This window comes from Colletotrichum destructivum, chromosome 9 (assembly GCF_034447905.1).
Source record: "Colletotrichum destructivum chromosome 9, complete sequence".
Taxonomy (NCBI): Eukaryota; Fungi; Ascomycota; class Sordariomycetes; order Glomerellales; family Glomerellaceae; genus Colletotrichum; species Colletotrichum destructivum.
In genome coordinates this window covers 562,898-582,348 of record NC_085904.1, presented here as the reverse complement: position 1 = coordinate 582,348, position 19,451 = coordinate 562,898, and the positions used below count along the sequence as shown (strand labels likewise).

At 56.7% G+C, this 19,451-nt stretch overlaps 5 protein-coding genes across 5 annotated transcripts; 2 read left to right on the top strand and 3 right to left on the bottom strand.

Moving 5' to 3' along the window:
• Positions 1-4,760: 4,760 nt before the first annotated feature.
• Positions 4,761-6,940, bottom strand: CDEST_13282 (Putative D-arabinono-1,4-lactone oxidase domain, FAD-binding domain, PCMH-type). The gene is made up of 3 exons (XM_062929438.1): positions 6,439-6,940; positions 5,682-6,300; positions 4,761-5,520 (listed from the first exon to the last, which is right to left on the bottom strand). The coding sequence occupies exons 1-3, from the start codon at positions 6,743-6,745 to the stop codon at positions 4,794-4,796; spliced, it is 1,653 nt and encodes a 550-aa protein (XP_062785489.1). The 5' UTR covers positions 6,746-6,940; the 3' UTR covers positions 4,761-4,793.
• Positions 6,941-8,068: 1,128 nt separating this feature from the next.
• Positions 8,069-9,364, top strand: CDEST_13281 (Putative aldo-keto reductase, NADP-dependent oxidoreductase domain-containing protein; the record flags this gene model as incomplete). The annotated part of the gene is made up of 1 exon (XM_062929437.1): positions 8,069-9,364. One exon carries the CDS (start codon positions 8,069-8,071, stop codon positions 9,362-9,364), a length of 1,296 nt encoding a protein of 431 aa, XP_062785488.1.
• A 2,050-nt stretch (positions 9,365-11,414) lies between these two features.
• Positions 11,415-12,383, top strand: CDEST_13280 (uncharacterized protein). The gene is made up of 3 exons (XM_062929436.1): positions 11,415-11,668; positions 11,728-12,110; positions 12,208-12,383. Exons 1-3 carry the CDS (start codon positions 11,572-11,574, stop codon positions 12,241-12,243), a joined length of 516 nt encoding a protein of 171 aa, XP_062785487.1. The 5' UTR covers positions 11,415-11,571; the 3' UTR covers positions 12,244-12,383.
• A 1-nt stretch (position 12,384) lies between these two features.
• On the bottom strand, positions 12,385-14,512 carry CDEST_13279 (Putative sterol reductase; the record flags this gene model as incomplete). Its single annotated transcript, XM_062929435.1, has 3 exons — positions 12,385-13,810; positions 13,889-14,196; positions 14,280-14,512. 3 exons carry the CDS (start codon positions 14,510-14,512, stop codon positions 12,720-12,722), a joined length of 1,632 nt encoding a protein of 543 aa, XP_062785486.1. The 3' UTR covers positions 12,385-12,719.
• A 407-nt stretch (positions 14,513-14,919) lies between these two features.
• Positions 14,920-16,579, bottom strand: CDEST_13278 (Putative PA domain, peptidase M28, PA domain superfamily; the record flags this gene model as incomplete). The annotated part of the gene is made up of 2 exons (XM_062929434.1): positions 16,368-16,579; positions 14,920-16,285 (listed from the first exon to the last, which is right to left on the bottom strand). The coding sequence occupies exons 1-2, from the start codon at positions 16,478-16,480 to the stop codon at positions 14,920-14,922; spliced, it is 1,479 nt and encodes a 492-aa protein (XP_062785485.1). The 5' UTR covers positions 16,481-16,579.
• Positions 16,580-19,451: the final 2,872 nt, after the last annotated feature.

The window sequence follows — 19,451 nt, the reverse complement described above, 5'->3', positions numbered from 1 at the left end:
AATATCATCTCTGGGCACCGGCGCACCTGCATATGCGAGTAAGGGGCGGCCGCAGGTCTTGGCTATCTCCCCCAAACTCACCTCATCTCCGCCTAGGCTCTAATCCAGGATGAGATAGAGAAGGAAAGAGAGAGAGAGAGAGATACTCAGATCTCTCACCTGGAACATCTAACTAGACCAAACTCTAATGCTTATCAACCTCCCCCCCATGCATGCCCGCATGCAGCTTTTCCATCCTGTATATTGCCATTTTTTTTGGTTTCCAAACGTCCGGCTCATCTTGCCCTCTGGCGTCAAGTTGGTCATGAGCTGGGCGCCAAGAGAGACGACATGTTGGACGTATACTAGCTGGGGCGCTGGGCAAACATGCTGTGCACATGGCAGTGCATCACAGGGCATAGGAGTAGTAGAGGAGGGCCGTCCGTATTGTCTCGTAGGTTGTGGTTGTGGTTGTGATTGTGACAGTCCTTGCCTGCTACGTCTCGTCTGGGAGAATTCAGACGGGGCTCTCATGGGTTTTCCTTATTTTGTCTGCGCTTCCAGAAGGACACTCTTGTTCTTCTTCTTCTTCTTCCTTCATGACATGTGAAACCGTCCCTGCTTCGATCCGCCGCGGAACTCGGCGAGAGCATTGGGAACTCGCCTCCTCTCAGTCGAATCAAGAGACAGAGGGAAGGAAGACTGGCAGCAAAGGAATTAGGATGGGAACCCGGCGTCCACCCACTCTCCTGCGGCGGCGGCGGCCCGATTTTGGGTGTTGAAACGGCACTCTGGAGACGGGCTGTCTCTTGCGCTAGCGAGTGTCTGCCGGCCCTTCCCCGGTGGGCACAAGTGAACGAAAGGGGGGAGCCGCAATATGGGAACTGAGAGGGGGGGGGGGGGGGGGGGGGGGACTGCGCGCCAGTACGGGAAGTGGAGGATGGGTGACAATAGGTGAAAGGCTGAAAGAAACTGACTGACCTGTGTGAGAGGAGTCAAGTTGGAGGGTGAGGGGGACAGTGGGGAGGGGAGGACGACGCGACGTCGATGGCCGGGCTGTGTTTGGGCAGCTTTAACCGATAGATTAGCGCCGAGAAGCGCTGGCATGGCAGAGCCTCCTTGAGGCGACATCGAGTGTGACTCTGTCACCAGCCACAGAGAGAGAGAGTGTGTGTGTGGGTGTGGTGTGTGTACTTACAGTTTAAGAGAGAGAGACAGAGATAGAGAGAGAGAGTGGGGGGAGAGTGCGAGTGGGAGAGTGGGAGTGGGAGAGAGAGAGAGAGAGAGAGAGAGAGAGTCAGTTTCATGTTCCGGTCCAGTTGTTGTCGATCGACCATATTCTGACTAAGGTAAGTTGAGCTGGGTTCAAGGGCCTGGTTATTCGCTGATTGTCGGCTTGGCAACTTGGCTGAACCCGACCTTTTGGTCGGGAGGGGCCGTCTGTGCTGGCCGGACTGTACAGGTATGTAATCGTACTACGTACCTGTACTGTATGCAGCAGTGTAATAGAATAGTACGATGTATAGGTAGGAACCACTGAAAGCTGTCAGGGAATACCCTTGGGTGCTCCTCAAGAGACAGACAGATTGCGCAGCTGTAGGTCACCAATGCAGTGTAGGGTCAAGGACTCGAGTCGCACGCATGGCACTCTACTCTACAGGTACTGTCCTGTCCTGTCCTGTCCTGTCCTGTCCTGTACTGGACTGGACTGGACTGTGCTGTGCACAGGCCGGTAGGTCTGGGCCGATACTACAGACAGATATACCGGACTCCCGCATACATGGACAAAAACACAAACTCCAATTGCGATCACCGCTGCTGCGGCTTGGCCTTGTCTTGGCTGGCACGCGCAGGGCCTGGTTATGAATTAGCGTTTGCTCTGAAGACGATTTACTTGAAGTCGTCAGTCTCTTGGTATGTCTAAACACGGACAAACTCACCTGTTCTTTCGGTCGCAGATTAGAAGCGGGGGTCGAAGCAGGCCAACGATCGAACCGATGGGTCCGACCGATCCTGTTGGGACTTGGTCGTCCAAGACTCTCTCTCTCTCTCCTCTCTCTCTGTACCTGACTGAACTGATGAGAGGAGAGCGAGTCACATCCATCCATCCACCCCTTGGGGGAACTATTCTGGGAGTGCAGATAGAGCATAGAACGGCAAGCATGTGTCGTACGCCAGACGTATATGCTGCACGTCACCTTTGACGTGACAACCGCTGATAGACAGGACGAGCTCCCCCTCCCATCCATCCCCTCCCCCCCGTCCCCTCGGACGGCGGCCGTGCGGGACGGACGGCCTTTCTTCTTCTAATCTCTGGCGTCGTTTTTGATGCAACTGCTGTCGTGTGCTCGCTGACGACTGAAACGCTCAAGTCAGAAACCTCATCAAGCGTCTCTCTCTCCGTCTTCCAACCGTCTCGGGCCTACCGCCCGAAAGACGAGAGATTCTGCGAAAGTTCAAAACAAAGGATCCAGAAATTATTATGGAGTGGCACAGCAAAGGAAACAAAAACCGTGTGAAACCCAGCGTGTCTTTTACGGGGGGGGCCACGAAGCAACTCCACCGTACGGGTACGATGGGCGGCATTGCATTGCCAACAACGGGCTGTTCGGCCGCACCCTGCTGCAGACGGTCAGGTCTACATGCTGCATCTCCCACCAAGCTTTCCCCTACGTACGTTGTGTTTGTTAGCTTCTCACCGCTCACCAACTGCCGAGATGTCGGTGGTCCATCAACTGTGGAGCATGTCTCTCTGTCCCTCAATGCCGGGGCAATGGACCCCCCTAAGTCCAGTCTCCAGAGCACGTTCTACGCGGCCCCGGCCATCCCCCCCCCCCCGTAACCCCCCATAACGGCCGCTAGAAGTCTAGCTCAGCACAAGCGCCAGAGCTTCTTGTAAGCCCCGACAGGTTTAATTTGACGGGGCCACGCAACAGAACAGCTCGCTGCCCGGGGCGAAGTGCCTCTCGAGATATCACATCGAGGTAACCAGACAAATCACCACCTCACGGGCTCCCGCCAAGGCAATGGTCGCGCGGGCAAGCGGTTCATCTGACGTTGGCCCTCATGACAGCCTGTAGACGCCCCGGTCATTGATATGATTGACGCGGCCAAGTGCTACGCTAAATGGGAAGTTTCCGTGGTTTCCGCGGTGCCTGTAAGAGAGAAGAACCAGGTGGCCGGGATGTGGGCGATTTGGGTTGAGTGGCCCTTGGGGGGGGGGGGCGGGTACACTCGGGTGAAACTGAGAAAGGAAGAAAAGATATGGCGAGACACACGGGCAGACGGAACACCTGCCAGAGGAAGACAAGGATAGCCCATCATTGGACGGGCGCCAACATCGTCCATTTTCGTCCAAGGCCCGGGCCTTGCTGGAGTTGCGCCACGCGTAATGGCAGAGGGAAGGGGGGGAAGGGGTTTCTCTTGTCATCGAGAGCCATCGAGTGTTTGGCTATCAAGGGGGATGTTGCCAAATTGTCTTTCCTTCTCTTACGTTATCATGTCAGACCTCTCTCTCTCTCTCTCTTTCTCTCTATCTGACTAAAATGGAGATTACATGCAATGATGCGACAGCCCCTGTAGCCTGGGTGCGTCAGGTTCTTTGTGTTGTTGTCGTTTGGCATGTGAGAGTCCCGGCAAACACATGCCGGATCGTCATACACGCCTAGAAGATGTAATCTTTTTAGGTTTCTGCTTTATTTTCTCCGGCTGGCAGGCGTGAGGGTAGGAATACCCGGGGCGCCCTCCCCGAAATTCACGGCACACATACGTCGTATAGTAATGCTCGATATGTTAGTTATAAGCACGCACCAATCGGGAGGGCCTCGAGAGCTATAACAATCCAGGGATCCGTCATTTTCTCGTCCATGCACCGTTATTCACAACCTTATAAGAACACAATAACAGAAGAGTGTTGGGTTGATGAGTAAAAACGTACGAGCCGGCATGGACTCTGGACGGTGATCAAACCCCCGTCGATTGTCGCTCACCCGGGTGTCCCAGCGGCCACCACCGGCTTCCCCTGACAGGTATGACAGATGACAGGTACAGGTACGGTGGGAAAAAAAGAGACGACCCATAGAGTTTTTTCTCTTTTCCTCGGAAGAAACTGAAAGGGAAAAACCAGAAAGGAAAAAAATATGACAGCAGTGATCGTAGCCCGGGGTAGTGGTCACGGACCCCCCTAACCCCCTCCCCCCCCTGTGTTGCCAACCAAGATTAAAGGGCGGCGATCAGAAAATCGGGCAAGGGGGGGGACAAAACGTCGGACTGACTCTGCGAAAAGGGTTGATGAAAATCACTAGGGTACAGATAACCATTACAAACCAGCGACCCGCCCCAGTCTGCGTGCCCATTGGGGGTGGATGCCGGTGATAGCTGGATGCTGATATCTGGACGCTGATACCGAAAAAGGAAGACAGCTCCTAGATTCAAGGGAACTGACTGGCTGGCTGCTGTGGCTGGAGGTAAGCAGGGTGAGGCGAGCAAGAGTATAAGCAAGCACAAGCCGTGCCGTGATGACGAGTCCCGGTCCTGGTCCTGGGTAAGAAGAAGAAGAAGAAGAAGAAGAAAGTGGCAGTCCTTTCTTTGTCCGCGGAGGAACCAACGTCTCCCGTCCAAACACGGTACACTGATTCGGGAACAGCCCCTCTGCGTTCCCATCTCGGCCCTCAAGCCAGCCGTGTAAGTTGTCAAACGGAGTGAGGGGTGCCAGCCGACCCCGGCTGCCCGTTCATCAAGGCCACAAGATGATATTGGCAAAAACAAAAACGAAAAGAATTGTACAATTAAGTCTATGATGTGATACTATCCTCTCACGCCTTCTCGGCCTCCCCGGCCGCCTCCTCATCCCCGAGCTGCGCGCGGGTGCCGTACACGGTGACCCCCCTGCCTGCGTCGTGCCTCGTCTTCTCGACCTCCTCGAACGCGAGCAGGGGCGTCTCGGGGTCCAGCACGAACTGGCGGTGCCAGGGCCCGACGAACAGGCCGTCCGGGTCGACCTCGTCGCGCACGCGGCGCCACCGGACCAGGTCGTCGCCGTACCACGCGGCGAACTCGTCGTTGCGGACGTCAAAGTTCTTGGCCCAGTGCGGCTTGCCGCCGAGGTCGCGCATCAGCCACTCGAAGCCCTGGAACCAGCGCCGCAGGCCGGGCGGGTCGAGGTCGTAGGGGCGGTACATGGTGGCGTTGAGGTTCAGCGTCGGCCCGTCCTTGACGGTGCTGTCGAGGAACGGCCGGTTGCCCTGCTCGGCGCTCGTGTGGACGGTGGCGTCGCAGACGCGCACCTCGACAGGCGAGTGGATGTACAGGCCCTCGGCCGAGTACGGGATGCCGTGGGCGACGTAGTTCGGGTCCCCAGGCTGCAGCCTGTTGATCCAGGACCCGAGGCGCATCAGGGCCTCGGGCCCGCGGTGGAGGGGGATGGCCCACTCGTTCACGTACTGGCTGTACAGGCAGTTCATCCACAGGGCTTTGTCCATGGGCTGGACGGCCGACGAGGTGTAGCCGTTCTTGAAGCCGTACTGCATGCCGAAGACAAACCTAGGTGTCCTGTTAGCTTTTTTGTCCCGGCCCCTCTTCGTCTGAAATGCGTTTCCAGGGTATCTCTCTCTCTCTCTCACTCTCTCACACCCTCACTCTCTCACACACTCTCTCACACTCTCTCTCACACACTCTCTCACACACACTCTCTCTCGACTTACCATTCCACCCAGGGCAGGATGCGTGGGATGTAACGCGACAGGTACAGCAGGTTGTGGTAGATGTGGTACCCGAGCGCGCCGTCGTAGTAGCCGACGGGCGGGTCCCGGTTCTTCTCCCGGCCGGACTCGAGGTCCTCCTTGGTGACGACGTCGGCCTTCCAGACGACGGCCCGCCTCGTGTACGGCAGCCACCAGACGCGGACAAAATCGGACTGGGTCCACAGCTTGTTGTCCTGCTTCCAGGCGTCGAGCATGGTGGCGTCGGCCTGGATCGTCTGCTGCCACCGCAAGCTGAAGGCCGGCACGGCGCGGAAGCTGACCTCGGTGATGATGCCGAGGGCGCCGAGCGAGAGGAGGGCGCCCCGGAAGAGGTCCGGGTTCTCGGCGGGCGAGCACGCCACCGTCTCGCCGCTGGCCAGGACGATCTTGAGTGACGAGATGGCCTCGGAGAGCAGGCCATGCTTGAGGGTGCTGCCGCGGGTGCCGGTGCTGATGACGCCGGCGATGGTCTGCTCGTTGACGCTGCCCAGCACGGGGAACGAGAGGCCGTGCTTGTTGAGCTCCTCGGTCAGCTGCCAGAGGCGGATGCCGGCCTGCATGACCACCAGTCCCGTTGCCTCTGTTGGAAGAGAAGAGTGCCGTTAGCATGTGATTGGTCCCTCATGTGATGATAACCCTTGTGATGATGCTCCCAACTCCCCTCTTCCCCCCCCCCACCAAAGGCTCACAAAGATGAAGAAGGGGTTTCTGTGCTTACCATCGACAGACAAGACCTTTTTGAAGCCGTCGAGGTTGACGAGCCAGTTGCTCGTGCACGTCAGGTCGGACGGCGAGTGGGCGTGGCCGACGGTAGTGATGCGCCGCCGGCATCGGCGGGCGAGCTTCACGGCCTTCTCGACCTCCTGCTGCGACTGCGGCTGGATGTACAGCTCCGGCAGCGAGGCAAAAGTGCGCGCCCACGTCGCGTGCATATGCGCCGTCCGGGCCCGGAAGGGGATGCCGTCGGCGGCGGCGTCCTCGATGATGCCGCGCACATGCGGATCCAGAGAGGCGATGGCAGACATGGTGTTCTCGGGGACGACAACACGTGGCAAATCGTCTTGAGAGGACTCGAGATCGAAGGAAATGCAAGACCCTGAAGATCTCTCTCTGTCTCTCTGTCTCTCTTTCTTTCTTTCTTTCTCTCTCTCGCTCAACAAGTTGGATGAGGCTTTGTAGGACGACCCCCTTCTGGACGATATTGTGAGGGAAAACACTCACTCAGATGTGAACAACGCGGCCCGAGGGAAATTTTGAGGCTAATGACGGGTTATATTACAAGACTAGTTTAGCGTCCGCTGCGGGGGGGTGGCGGGGGCCTGGCCTGGCCTCTCACTGCTCTCCCATTGAGTTTCTTTCTTCTGGTGTCCCCGATGGGCCGATGCTCTGCTCTGCTCTGTTCTTTTCTGCTCGAGCCTCTTCAGGGATCCAGTTCGGTGGATGACGAGTCGAGTCAAGGGCTTGGAGGAGTCGACGACCGTGGCTTGTAACGGGAAGTTTCAGATGAACATGGATGGATGCTTGAAGATCTCCTCCCCCCCTCCCCCCTTTGGCCGGTAGTTAGTGTGAGCTAAGACTAGAGGTGCAGATACTGACATACGTCGTACTCAGGTACGAATAACAGTGGGAATTTTGCGATACACTCATCTGACAAGGGTCCCGGTTTTCGAGGGTCCTTGATCCCATCCCTTCATGACATGCCCAGTCAGTCACTCTCGACAACCCCCATGTTTTGCGCGGTTTGTGGCAGGTTGAGGCGAGGCCACAACGCGCAATTCGGCCCATTGATCCATTAACCCTTTAGAAATGGACGCCCAAAGGCTTGGCCAGACACGAGCTAGAAAGTACCCAGACGCATTCAACTCCACACACGCCACAGAACCTTTTGTTGTAAGTATTGACGAGACAACTCGCTTCGACTCGAGCAGAGTCTACAAGCACAGCAAGACGATGGACAAGCTGGGATACCCGAGGCGAATCCCCCACGGAAGACGTGCCGGAAGAGCTGCGAGCTGTGAGCTGCTGCTGCTGCTGCTGCTCAACCCACGTGTCCCTTATGGTTAATAAGATAGTATTCCTGGTCCAGGAGCCTGGCAACCCCCATTCAGACCCTTGAGAACCTATTTCTAGACCGATCCCGCGGTAGCCCCCTCTTGGACAAATCGTGACAACCATCTACACACTTTCTCTCTTTTCCCTTCCAGTTTAACGCTCAACGTTTTCCAAGAGCCTTCCACCTTTTTTTCTCTTCAGTTTCTCATTGAAAAAGTCGCATTTGCAAACCCCAACATCGAACCCATCTTCCCTGCTTAGGGACCTCATTGTCAACCCGTTCAACATCAGAAACCATGGCCGCCACAACAAGCCTCGACTCGGCCGCCCGGCCGCCCATCTCCTCCGTTCTCCCGCCTCTGTTCTTGGGGACGGCCACGTTCAACACCCAGCACGTCAAAGACCCCCTTCAGATGCCCTACCGCGAGATCGTCTCGAGGGCCCTCGAGCTCGGCGTCAACGGCTTCGACACCTCGCCGTACTACGGCCCCTCCGAGGTCCTCCTCGGCGACGCGCTGGCCGCCCACGCCGCCGCCACAAACGCCCCCAGAGACTCCTACGTCCTCGTGACCAAGGCCGGCCGCATCGCCGGCAACGAGTTCGACTACTCGCCCGCCTACGTCCGCCACTCCGTCCTCCGCTCCCTCAAGCGCCTCAACACCACCTACCTCGACCTCGTCTACATGCACGACGTCGAGTTCGTCTCCCCCGCGGAAGTCCTCGCCGCCGTCCGCACCCTGCGCCGGCTGCGCGACGAGGGCCACATCCGCTACGTCGGCATCAGCGGTTTCCCCGTCCACGTCCTCTGCGGCCTCGCCGAGATGGTCCTCGCCGAGACGGGCGAGCCGCTCGACGCCGTCCTGAGCTACGGCCACTTCACCATCCAGAACCCGACCCTCGGCCTGCCCGAGGTCGTCGCCGGGCCCGACCACAACGACGACCGGAGCCCGCTGCGGAGATTCCGCAACGCCGGCGTCCAGGTCGTCCTGAACGCCAGCATGCTCGGCATGGGCCTGCTCACGTCGACCGGCATCCCGCCGAGCTGTGGCCCCGAGGGCGCCGCCGAGCAGGGCAAGGCCGGCGTCATCGCATCGTGGCACCCGTCGCCTGACGAGCTGCGCGCCGCCTGCAGGCAGCTCTCGACGATCGCGACCGCGGCCGGCGAGCGCCTCGAGACCGTCGCCCTCCACTGGTCCATGGAGGAGTACGCCCGCGTCGGCGCGCTCGCCGGCCTCGGCGTCCAGCTGCCGGGCCAGAGCGGCCTGCGAGTCGGCGGCAGCGTCATGGGCGTGACCAACACCGCTGAGCTGGAGCAGACGGTGCTGGCGTGGCGCCATGTGCTCCAGGGGCTCGCCGCGGGCGGCGGCGACGCCGGTGGCGGCCCCGGCCGGACCCCCTCGACCGCGAGGTACGAGAAGCTCAAGGCCCTCGTGGAGCAGGAGATGTGGCCGGCGCTGGGCGTCTGGAAGGGCTACAGCTGGGCCAGCCCCGACGACGGTTTCGAGAATGAGAGGGCCGCGGAGGACATGGGCTTGGTGCCTGAGGAGGATGAGCTGATGAACTTGGTGACCAGGATCCCGAGCAACTTGTGATTTGTAAAGCGATGAGCGTTGTTGTTGTTTTTTCTCTCTATTTTTGGTTTCGATACAATGAAACCAATTGAACCCTTTTTCTTTTTCTGACTAGATTATGAAGATGCCGTGCTGCAGTTCATGTGAGAGTCATGCAGCTTGTTGGAAGGCTTGTTCAAAGACATTGACTAAGCGTGTGGTTGAGTTCTGGCTTCCTTGGTAAGTCGTCAACTCACCCAAGCACTCAATGTCAGCTCGAGAGTAGGTTGAGGGGAAACCCTCTCTTCTGCATAAATGTTGATTTCAAACTCATCTCGTTTGCTGGTGAGTGATTATCTACAAATTATTATACTTATCTCGTCAGCGACTGTGAGTGACTGGTGACCACAGGATAGTAGACCCTTTTAGCTCCGTAGCGATTCATTTTGGTTCCATCCAAATGTTGGAGGAACTTTACATGGTACTGAGCACTATTAAACTTACCGTAAACAAATCTTGAAGAGTACAAGCGATTCTGGGTAAAAAGAACACGCTACGGAAACTAGGCTGGAGGGTGTCGAGATCTACTTTGACTATCTAGTGCGGTATGTGGAATGATACTTGCCTAGACAAGGGATTTAGGTCAGTTGAGGGCGTAACGCCAGTGAGCTGTTGGAAGACTGCAGAGCACAAATTGACCGATGACCTTCCAGTCACCACAAACTCTGCGTAACACGGGTTTCCACCCAGTTGAGGGTTCGTAGCTACACTTGACTCTTGCGGACACTAATCAAAAGTTCTATCCTGGTTTCATTGAAGTCGATCCCTTTAGTAGAATCGATATGGACTTCGGTCCGCCTGGGCTTACTTTGGCTAGGCCTTTCCATCCTATGGGTTTATATGTATAGAGCACGCTACTTCTCCACCCCATTTTTATAGAGAAAAACAAGAGCGTATTTGTCAACTCTTGTTCCCAGCTCCTTGGCTCTTGTGGTCAAGATGTAAGAAAAAGACCTTTGTGTAGCCAGCTGGATCTTCCAGTGTGAGGATCTAGCTGGTTACTTGGTGCTACGCTGGTCCTCTTGAGGTTAAGTTGCCCTGATCCTCGATATTAGAAGGCCTTTCGTATCCGTCAAACCTTTCAATCATGGCCGTAAGGTCTTTGCCCTTTTCAACTTCTATGATTGTATGACAAGAGCCAAGTGCAGCGGTCAACAGAGACCGAATTCTACTTGGCTCTGAAATCCAGTAAGACGATGCAATCTGAAAACTGTCACTACAAAATTTTCTGCCAGATGGAGCTCTTCCATGGAAGAGGAGCAGACGCAACGCCCAAACACAAAGTGAGGAGCAAGACAACATGGCTGGGTCACCTCACCGTGACAATGGTACACAGTCAAGTTGAGTGCCAACCCCTCGTGCCGCCCTAGATACTTGCGCTCTGGAAAGAACAGACCAGGTGACTTATAGTTCAAATCCCTATAGTTAGGTTGTCATTGACTTCGCAATCTTCTCATTATTTTAAGCAAATCCCATCGGCGAAGTGAGTGGGTAATGAGCCAACTGCCATCGTCCTTCAGAAATCACAACCTAAGTCTTCGCATACCTTTCTAGCTTCCGCAGCGTCCTATGAACTGGGACCTTCTTGATCTTTCATCGAACACCGGTTGTTGTCAGCTTGCACACTAGGCCGGAACCTGCGGATCGGTTCAGACCATCTCCAGCATCCCGAGGTTGGCAGGAGGGGGCGGTGGCATCGAAAAAAGGGCAGGGGAATCCTAAGCACCTGCAAACAGCTTGTTGTCGAAAGAGGAAAAAAAGAACCAACATTAGGTTCGCCGTTGCAAACATGTCATAACGTGGAAACGTGTGCGTTGTTATATAGGTGGCGGAGCCGTTCCCCTTCATTCCGACAGGCGATCAGCATTTCAAATTTCTGACTCATTGGCAATAAGCTAGACAACTCTATATAGATTATACGAGGAAAAAAAAAAGGCCGCCAACGCATAATCAGCTCCCACAAAATTTCATGGCGAACCTTAACCTGTTAATTACAGCCCCTTTCTTGGTTTGCTTGGCATATCCATCCTCCCTTGTGGTGCTCCCTTATAAACAGTTGTAAGTCCCCCCCGCCCCAACCCTCTCCCCGGGAGTCCCGGTTGGCATCTTGACGTCCTCCGAACAAACGAACTACACCATTCTCTTACCGTTACGACTCACAACAGAAGAAAACAGAAAAGCAGCTCCCCATGTTCGCCTCCATCATCCTGACTTCCCTTGTTGCCGCAGGCAGCGCCCGCGCCGCCATAGCGCAAGGCAGCTGGGGCATTCGTGCCGACTTCTCGCGTAAGTGAATTCGTGCCTCTGACGTAGCTGGTCTCCCCTAACCCGGAGATATTTGCCAGGATGCGACAGCGGGACCCCGCTCGAGGTCGTCCTCGACGGCGCAAACGGCCCGGCTTCGCCGGACTACACGCCAGCCCCCGGCATCGTCGACTTCAAGATCTCGTCGCCCTTTGACGGCACCCTCGTCATCAAGGTCGCCGGCGCGGTGGGCTTCGGCTCGCCGTACCCGCCGCAGCAGGTCGGCGTCCACGTCTTCGCCGAGCCGACGGCCGGCGACCCGGGCGTCTGGGCCAACGCGACGGTGACGCCCGGGCTGGGGCACCCGGCGCCCATCTCGCAGATCTCGTGGAACACGCGGAGCGACGTCACGGTCGCGCCCGTCGACGGCGAGGTCGTGTCGTTGGAGACCATCTTCAACGGAGGCAGCTTGGAGGTTTTCTACGTGAGTGATCCCCGTGTCGTCTGTGGGAGGAGGGGGGGGGGGGGGGGAGTCGGCGTGATGTTAAAAACTTTTTTTTGCTAATGGTGGTGGGCTGTAGTGCGGCGTTCCCGAGGGTGTGCGACCTATCGCGTAGAGAGGTTATCGTGAAACGATCCGGCGTTGTTGGTATAGGTGGAGGAATATGTGTTGCCGTAGGCAAGAAGAATTACCTTAAGTATTCACATTTACTAGCATACGCCTGATATACTCTGCAGCAACGACACAATGAAACTAAGTCACCGGAAAGATCAAATTGAACACTTTCATGATCCATTAAACCTCCAAAGTGCGGTCAGAAAGACGGGTCAAAGAGCCTGCTCATACTTCAACAAGACGCGACAAATGTTCTACAGCCTATTTACGAAAACGTATTGGTTAGCACCAGCAGCATGACGCTTTTTGATCGACCCAGCGCTGCGTGGACACGGCGCAACTCGCCTATTCTATCTAACCTTTCTATGTCAATCTCGAATTACTACATGGCTTGTGGATTAGACCCTTCACCATTCGTCCAACTGCGTGGTAGACTGGCAGTGCGGAGGCAGAAAAACCCCCGTTGTCGAAACCGATCTAGTAGATCCCGGGCAGGATCCTCCACCTGACGACCTTCTTGTACTTGACCCAGTCCTCGCCATACTTCTCCGCACAGGCGGCGTCGTCCCGGCCTTCGCGGTGGATGAGCAGGGTGGCGAAGTAGACGACGTAGAAGTACGTGAAGATCATGCCCCAGCCGCGCGCGGCGCCCTGGACGACCTCCCGGCCGTCGAGCATCGTGACGGCGCCGGAGACGGCGCTGCCGGCAGTCAGGATCTGGTAGCCGGCGATGCCCGTCGGCAGGCTGAAGGGCGAGGCCTGGAGCCAGTCGCCAAAGTAGTTGATGTGGCGCGACACGCCCCACCAGCCGCCGGTGAGCAGGCGCGTGCCGCGCTTCGTCTGGATGAAGGGCATGTCCCTGACGCTTGGGTGGTCGGGCTGCGTCCGGAAGACCTTCTTCTGGTTGTTGGAGGCGCGGAAGATGTAGAGGCCGGTCGCAAAGACGGCGGAGACGCCGGCGACGCCGGCCCAGCCTAGCTGGACGGGGAAGACAGAGAGGTAGCGGGTCTGGGTGGAGTAGAGGAAGGGGACCCAGGCGATGTCGCCAAAGGTGAGCATGAAGCCCAGGCCATCGGTGGTGATGTCCATCATGGTCAGCAGGCCGGCCTCCATGTACTGGCCCTCGAGGACGTAGTAGGCCTGGACGGCGGTGGTGAAGATGATGCTGTCGGAGAGGTAGCCAAAGGAGCGGTACTGCTTGGCGCAGAAGGCGAGGTTGAGAATGACCCAGCCAGTCAGGCCGGGCCGCATCTCAAGCCAGGCCTTAATGTCAACCTCGCCAAAGAGCGGCAGGGTGACGCGGGGGTTCAGCTCGCGGCCGATGTACAGGTCGTAGATCAGGCTGCCGGTGTTGCCGCCGACGGCGAGCTCACGGAGGTCCGGGTTGCCCGGCTTCACGCCGAAGCTGGCGACGTAGACGTAGATGGTGATGACGTAGGCGATGATGATGTTGGCCGTCAGCAGCTGCAGGTAGTTGTCCGAGATGAAGGTCCAGACGACGAAGTCGGCGCCGTGGAGGTAGGTGCCGACGGCCAGGGCGGCGAGCTGGACGACGGATGCGCCAAAGGCTATGCGCGGTGGGGTGTCAAAAATTCCGGCTTTTCCAAAAAGAAAAGAAAAAGGATCCGGGAAGCTGTAGGACTTACCATTAAAGCGATACTTCAAGGCCTTGCCAGACTGAAGCAACTTCGTGCCGACCAGCTCCTGGGCGGGGAGGACGCGGTAGAGCACCAGGCTGAGTAGGTAATAGGCCAGAGTCCAGCCCATGACCTCCCAGCTACAGAAACCCCAGATGCCGTCGGCGGGCCATGGCGTCTCGGCCTTGAGCCTCTCCAAGGTCAAGGTGCGAGGGCTCAGGGTGGACGGGGCCGGGCAGCCGGTCTTGTCGTTGCAGACGAAGAAAAAGGCCCACAGGAGCACGGGAAGCCCGAAGATGATAGCCGTGGCGCCGGGGCTATGCGCGGTGAGGTTAGCGGCGAGTCCAGCCAGACGTATCCGGGTGTGTGTGTGTGTGTGTGTGTGTGTTGGTGAACTTACGGGCCGCCAAACTCGTAGTTGTGCTGCTTCTTCTTCTGGGGAGCCATGGCTGCTACTTGACTATTCGTATGACCAAGTGATTGGGGAAGACTAAGAGTTCTAGTCTCTTGAGTCAAAGTGATTTGGGCGTTTGAAACAACGGATTCCCTGCGAGTGAAGTGCGGTGGTTGGTGTGGAAAAGCGAAAGCGAAGCACGCGTGGTTCTTCCCCTGAATTTCCGGATTACCTTTCATACTTATTTATTAATTAATGATTTTCTGTTGGGGGGGGGGGGGGAAGAAAACTGCGGAGGTGGCCCGTGCATGTGGCCTCATTTTCATTTCATCGTTCCCGGTGCCGAGACGAGACGCTAAACCGAGAAAGGGGGGATTATTTGTGGATTCCCGGTGCCCGGTGAACGCGATGAGCGGGGCCGGGTCCACTCCGCGTTCCGCACCGTCCGGGTCCGATGGATGGGCGGGAGCAGCTCAATTCTCACACAGTCCAGAATTTCGCATTAGATTAAGTTGTATTATCATTCGGCATCAACAGCCCGGCGCTAGTATCATTTTATGACTATTCAATACATCCACTTCGTCATCTCGTCGTTCACCTGCCCGACCACAGCGCCTCTAGTCACACAAGAAACAGCAAACCTCTTTTAGTAGATCTTGTTCACGTCGTTGTGCGAGCACGTCTTGCCGTGGCGCGAGTGCTCCGCCAGCTTCTTCCACCGGCGGAACTGCTGCAGCACACCGGCGCGGCCGCGGAGGGCCGGCGTGGTGTCGGCACGGGGAGGGACGCCCTCGAGCGAGTTGGCGAGCGTGGCAAGGGCACGGCCGGCCGCCTTGGTGTTGAGGGTAAGCGCCTCCCAGTTGATGTTGTCGATGTCGTCGCAGGCCAAGTGGTAGCAGGGGTCGTTCTCGCCCTCGCCGGTGAAGATGGATGCCGTCGGGATGCCGAGCTCGACGAAGCCGGCGTAGTCGGAACGGCCGTCGAATTCGGCGTCCGAGACAACCTTGCCGTTGGCCTCGAGGTAGTCGGCCAGGAGCTTGGGCCCGATGCCGCTGTTGTTGTACGAGGCGAGCTCGTAGATGGGGTTGGGCGACGCGATCATGTCGTAGTTGAAGTAGTACTTAATCTTGTCGGCCTCCTCCGAGCTGAGGTTCTCGGTGTAGTAGTACGAGCCGACCAAGCCGGCCTCTTCGGCCGCCCACCACGCGAAACGGATCTTGTGGGGGAACCCGCTGTACTTCTTGACGGATCCCATCAGCTGGAGCAGGGCGGCAGTGCCGGAGCCGTCGTCGTTGATGCCAGGACCCTCAAGCACACTGTCAAGATGAGCCCCGAGCATGATGACCTTGTCCGGGTCACCCTCCTTGGTCTCGGAAATGACGTTCCACGTCTCGCGCTCCTCAAAGATGGAGTCGACGATGAGCGTCACGGTGACCTCGTCGCCCGCAGCAAGGGCGGCGCTCCAGGCCTCGCCCGTCTCGAGCGTGATGATGCCCAGGGGAACGAGGAGGCCGATGTTCTCGGCGCCGAGCGTGGGCTTGATGATCTCGTTACCGGGGACCTGGTTGTACAGAATCACACCGAGGGCGCCAGCAGCCTTTGCGTTCTTGATCTTGTCAGAGATGGCGCACACGCCGCGCTTGACGAGGGCAAGCTTGCCGGTGGCGTCGATCCCCTCGAACGCCTCGGGCAGGCACCCGGAGCCGTTCTCGTCGTCGACGGGGGTGTCGACGAGGGGCGCGGTGATTCCGCCCGGCAGAGGGGTGGCGGTGTTGTACTCGGCGCTGAGGACGATGACGTCCACGCCGTCGGGGCCCGTGACGGAGATGGCGTTGGTCTGCTCAAAGGTGTGGTTGAAAGGCTGGAGCCAGGTGTTCATCTGCTTGGCGAAACGCGTCTGGGCGCGCTCCAGGACGAAGTCGACCGAGGCCTTGTATCCCGGCGTGCCGAAGGCGCGAGTGCCGCCGTTGTCGCGGCCGATCTTGTTCAGGTTCCAGAGAATGCGCTCAAGCCTGTGCGAAAAGGAGCCGGGTCAGTGATCATGCCTCCTCATGCGATGAGCTATACAATGGGCTTGACGGGGATTAGACTCACTCGACGGTCTTGATGTCGGCTTCGATCTTGTCGGCAGTGAGAAGATCGGTGGCCAGGGTGGTCGAAGCCAGCGCCAAGGCGGCGGCGGCGGCGGAAAGGTAAGTCGTCTTCATCTTGGGCAGATGATGATGAACAGCAGGGAGACCAGGTGAGGAGACCGCGAGAGAAGCAGGGCGGGTTGATCTCACTATAGATCCTGACGCACTGAGCTGCGTTGACGCCTTCTTATAATCCACCAGACCAAGTCAAAGACTCCAACCGAGCTGCTTGCCCCCCTGGCATGCGATGTTACGCTGCTGCGGCAACATTGCGGTGTCCATCGACAGTTCAAGCTTTGAGCTGAACTTGGCATGCCCCTCGGACCTGACCGAGACAGGGCGAATGAAATGTCTCAATTGCTGCAGCTGCTGCTGATAAGCACTTCTCGAAATGGTTGCCGGGGGATCTGTCAGCGTTGACTCGTCAGGTCGAGTTCGACCAACGGCATCATCGCCTGCGATATCATGCAGTTGACAGGGGAGCCCCGCTGCAAAGAGGCGAACTTTGGGGGAAGAAACCACAGATAACTACAGAATACAAACGGGGACGACAACCTCGGCTGGGTATTGCTGGGTATTGCTCGTACGCCACGACGTAGCCTCATGCGGCAGGTGCCAAGTCTTTTTTTTCCCCATATCGCCAGTCTGGCCGGCTTGCAACCAACAGTTACAGCCCAGCCCCCCTCGTCAACCAAAAACACCTGCCCATCCTGCTCTTCTACCGCGACAGGGGGGGGGGGGGGGCTTATGTATGGGGCCTGCATTCTCCATCCTTCTCCATGTGGTCTTCGTCCAAAGACACCACGCGACGCCTCGCATGTCTTGTCTGCGGGGTTTTGTTAGTTGGCCGCTCTGTGGGCCATATCGCTATGCACCTGCTATCTTGGGGTCTACTACATCATGCTGCCAAGCCATTTAAACGAGGTCTTTGGCCGGGAAGCCGGCTCGGTCTACTACCGTGACATTCATGGCCAGCATCGTGCCAGAATTCCGGGAGGTTGGTTCTTCGCCGTCGACCTCACATGAGCTCCCGCCTTGGCTGTGTCCCTCTTGTTATACGGAAGGAGAGATAACGCATCTATCACTGGCCTAAAACATGTCATAGTTATGTGGCACAATCTCCAATGCATGGAATGCTGACCAGGGTTAGAACATTCGAAGGCATAATTTACCCGAAGTTCCAAATTCCAACCGATCAGCATTCCCCTTGCAGAGTGACTATGGGCGATGATGGAAGGGTTATCGCTAAGGGGTTTGCCAGCCAAGGCCAGCAGCGTTTGTCCGACGAACCGTTACATTGCATATGGCCTTCAACGACCAGTCTCGCCTGACTCGGTTCTTTGTTCCGGCTTCCGAGATCGTTCGATACGGTACATGGCAGCCAAGAGTGGGGGAGGACATGCATGCTGTGTTGACGGACTGGAGGTCCTGGATTAACTTTTGCCATAAATAAGCTTATGACTAGCCCTTTTCTTAAGCAAAACACTGCGAGCTTGATTGAACGCGCTAAGAAGGATGTCAACCCCCCCCCCCCCCGCCCCTCCCGTCGTGTGCTCTCAGACGTCTCGCTCGTTTGCTTTTCGGCTGATCGAATCACTGTTAATTCGAACTTCGCTCCAGTGAACGTTAGCATAGAACACACAGTGGTACTACAAGCATCTTTACGAGGGACCTCCATGCTTTCTTCATCAAGTACTTACTTTCTTTACTTCCGTAGCGGACGAAGATAGCACTGCCCACCCCGTAGACCGATCCACCTAAGTCAAAATACCTTCCACATTTCTACTCACTTAAGGGCCCACTCAAATCACCCTCCGAACATTGACGGTTGTCACAGGTTCGAAATGAAACATCACGCCGCCCTTCAATCTTCCACTAAGCCTTTAATCAGCTCTGTGTGTTGCGCTCCAAAGCCGGGAGAGGTATCATCTTCAAAAGTTGTTGCGCACCCTAGGACAAAGCTCATAAACATCGACCGCTATCCCTGTACAACCATACTGAGACGAGTTATCATCAAGCCAACATAGCTTCCGTCGGACTTCCCCCCCCCCCCCCCCCCCCCCTAAATGAGTCTTGGTCTATAAACCTGTTGCTGGAGTTGCAGTTTACCTAAATATTTTTGAAACAGCGCTCCGGTCACAACCAGATCGGCAGCGATGGCGACGATGGCAACAGGTAATCATCCGGGTGTACACCCCCCCCCAAAGGTGATGTATAAGGTTCATGAATTGAAGATGATACATAGCGATAGCTGGAAGGGCTGCATATTTTGTTGTTCAAGATGCGACTGGGCTACAGTGATGATAACATTTTCAGCAACGTGTGCTTTTCCCAAAACCGACTTCCGTAGCAGCAACGCGCCATCCTATTTTATCACTTGAATTTAATCTAATTCTAAACGGAAGGCACAAAGAACCGCCAACCCTATGGCGTAGCGAACATGAACATACAGCGTTTGTTTCGGACTTGGTACATTTCTTTGGCTGGCCTTGATGAAAGTTTTATTAGCCGCAGTGTCCTGCCACCCGCCCTTCGACCTTCTGACCTTGTGTTCTGCATCTCGTACCACCTGTCTTGAGTCCTGGTATTTTTACTCGACGATGTGAGGCCGACAACCCAGCCAGCGTGGAACCCTACTTCAACCCCGAAGGAGCTGGGTATGACGGGCATGGTTCAGCCGTTGAAACAATCTGTGCACCGTCAGGGCAGTCACTTTGAACCATTTCTGTTGCAGACGCGAAAGGCCTTTACAACTGCGTCATAGAGCGGAGCCGGGAAACCCGAGGAGCGCCAAGGCCATCATCCTCAACTGGCTGGCCCAGACACGGGTCGCGTGTGCTGCGAGCGGTGGACGTCGGCGTTGACTACCCTCGTGCAATCGCCATTACCCACTTCAAAATGTCACATTTCATGCTCTCTGCTGGATTCATATGGGCGGCTGCGACTCCCGTTGCTGTTTACCAGCTCTATTGTGCATATAGGGCCTAAGGCTTTATTTTCAGTAGATTAACCTAGTAACTAATTAGACTACTGCAAAGGGGGTTCC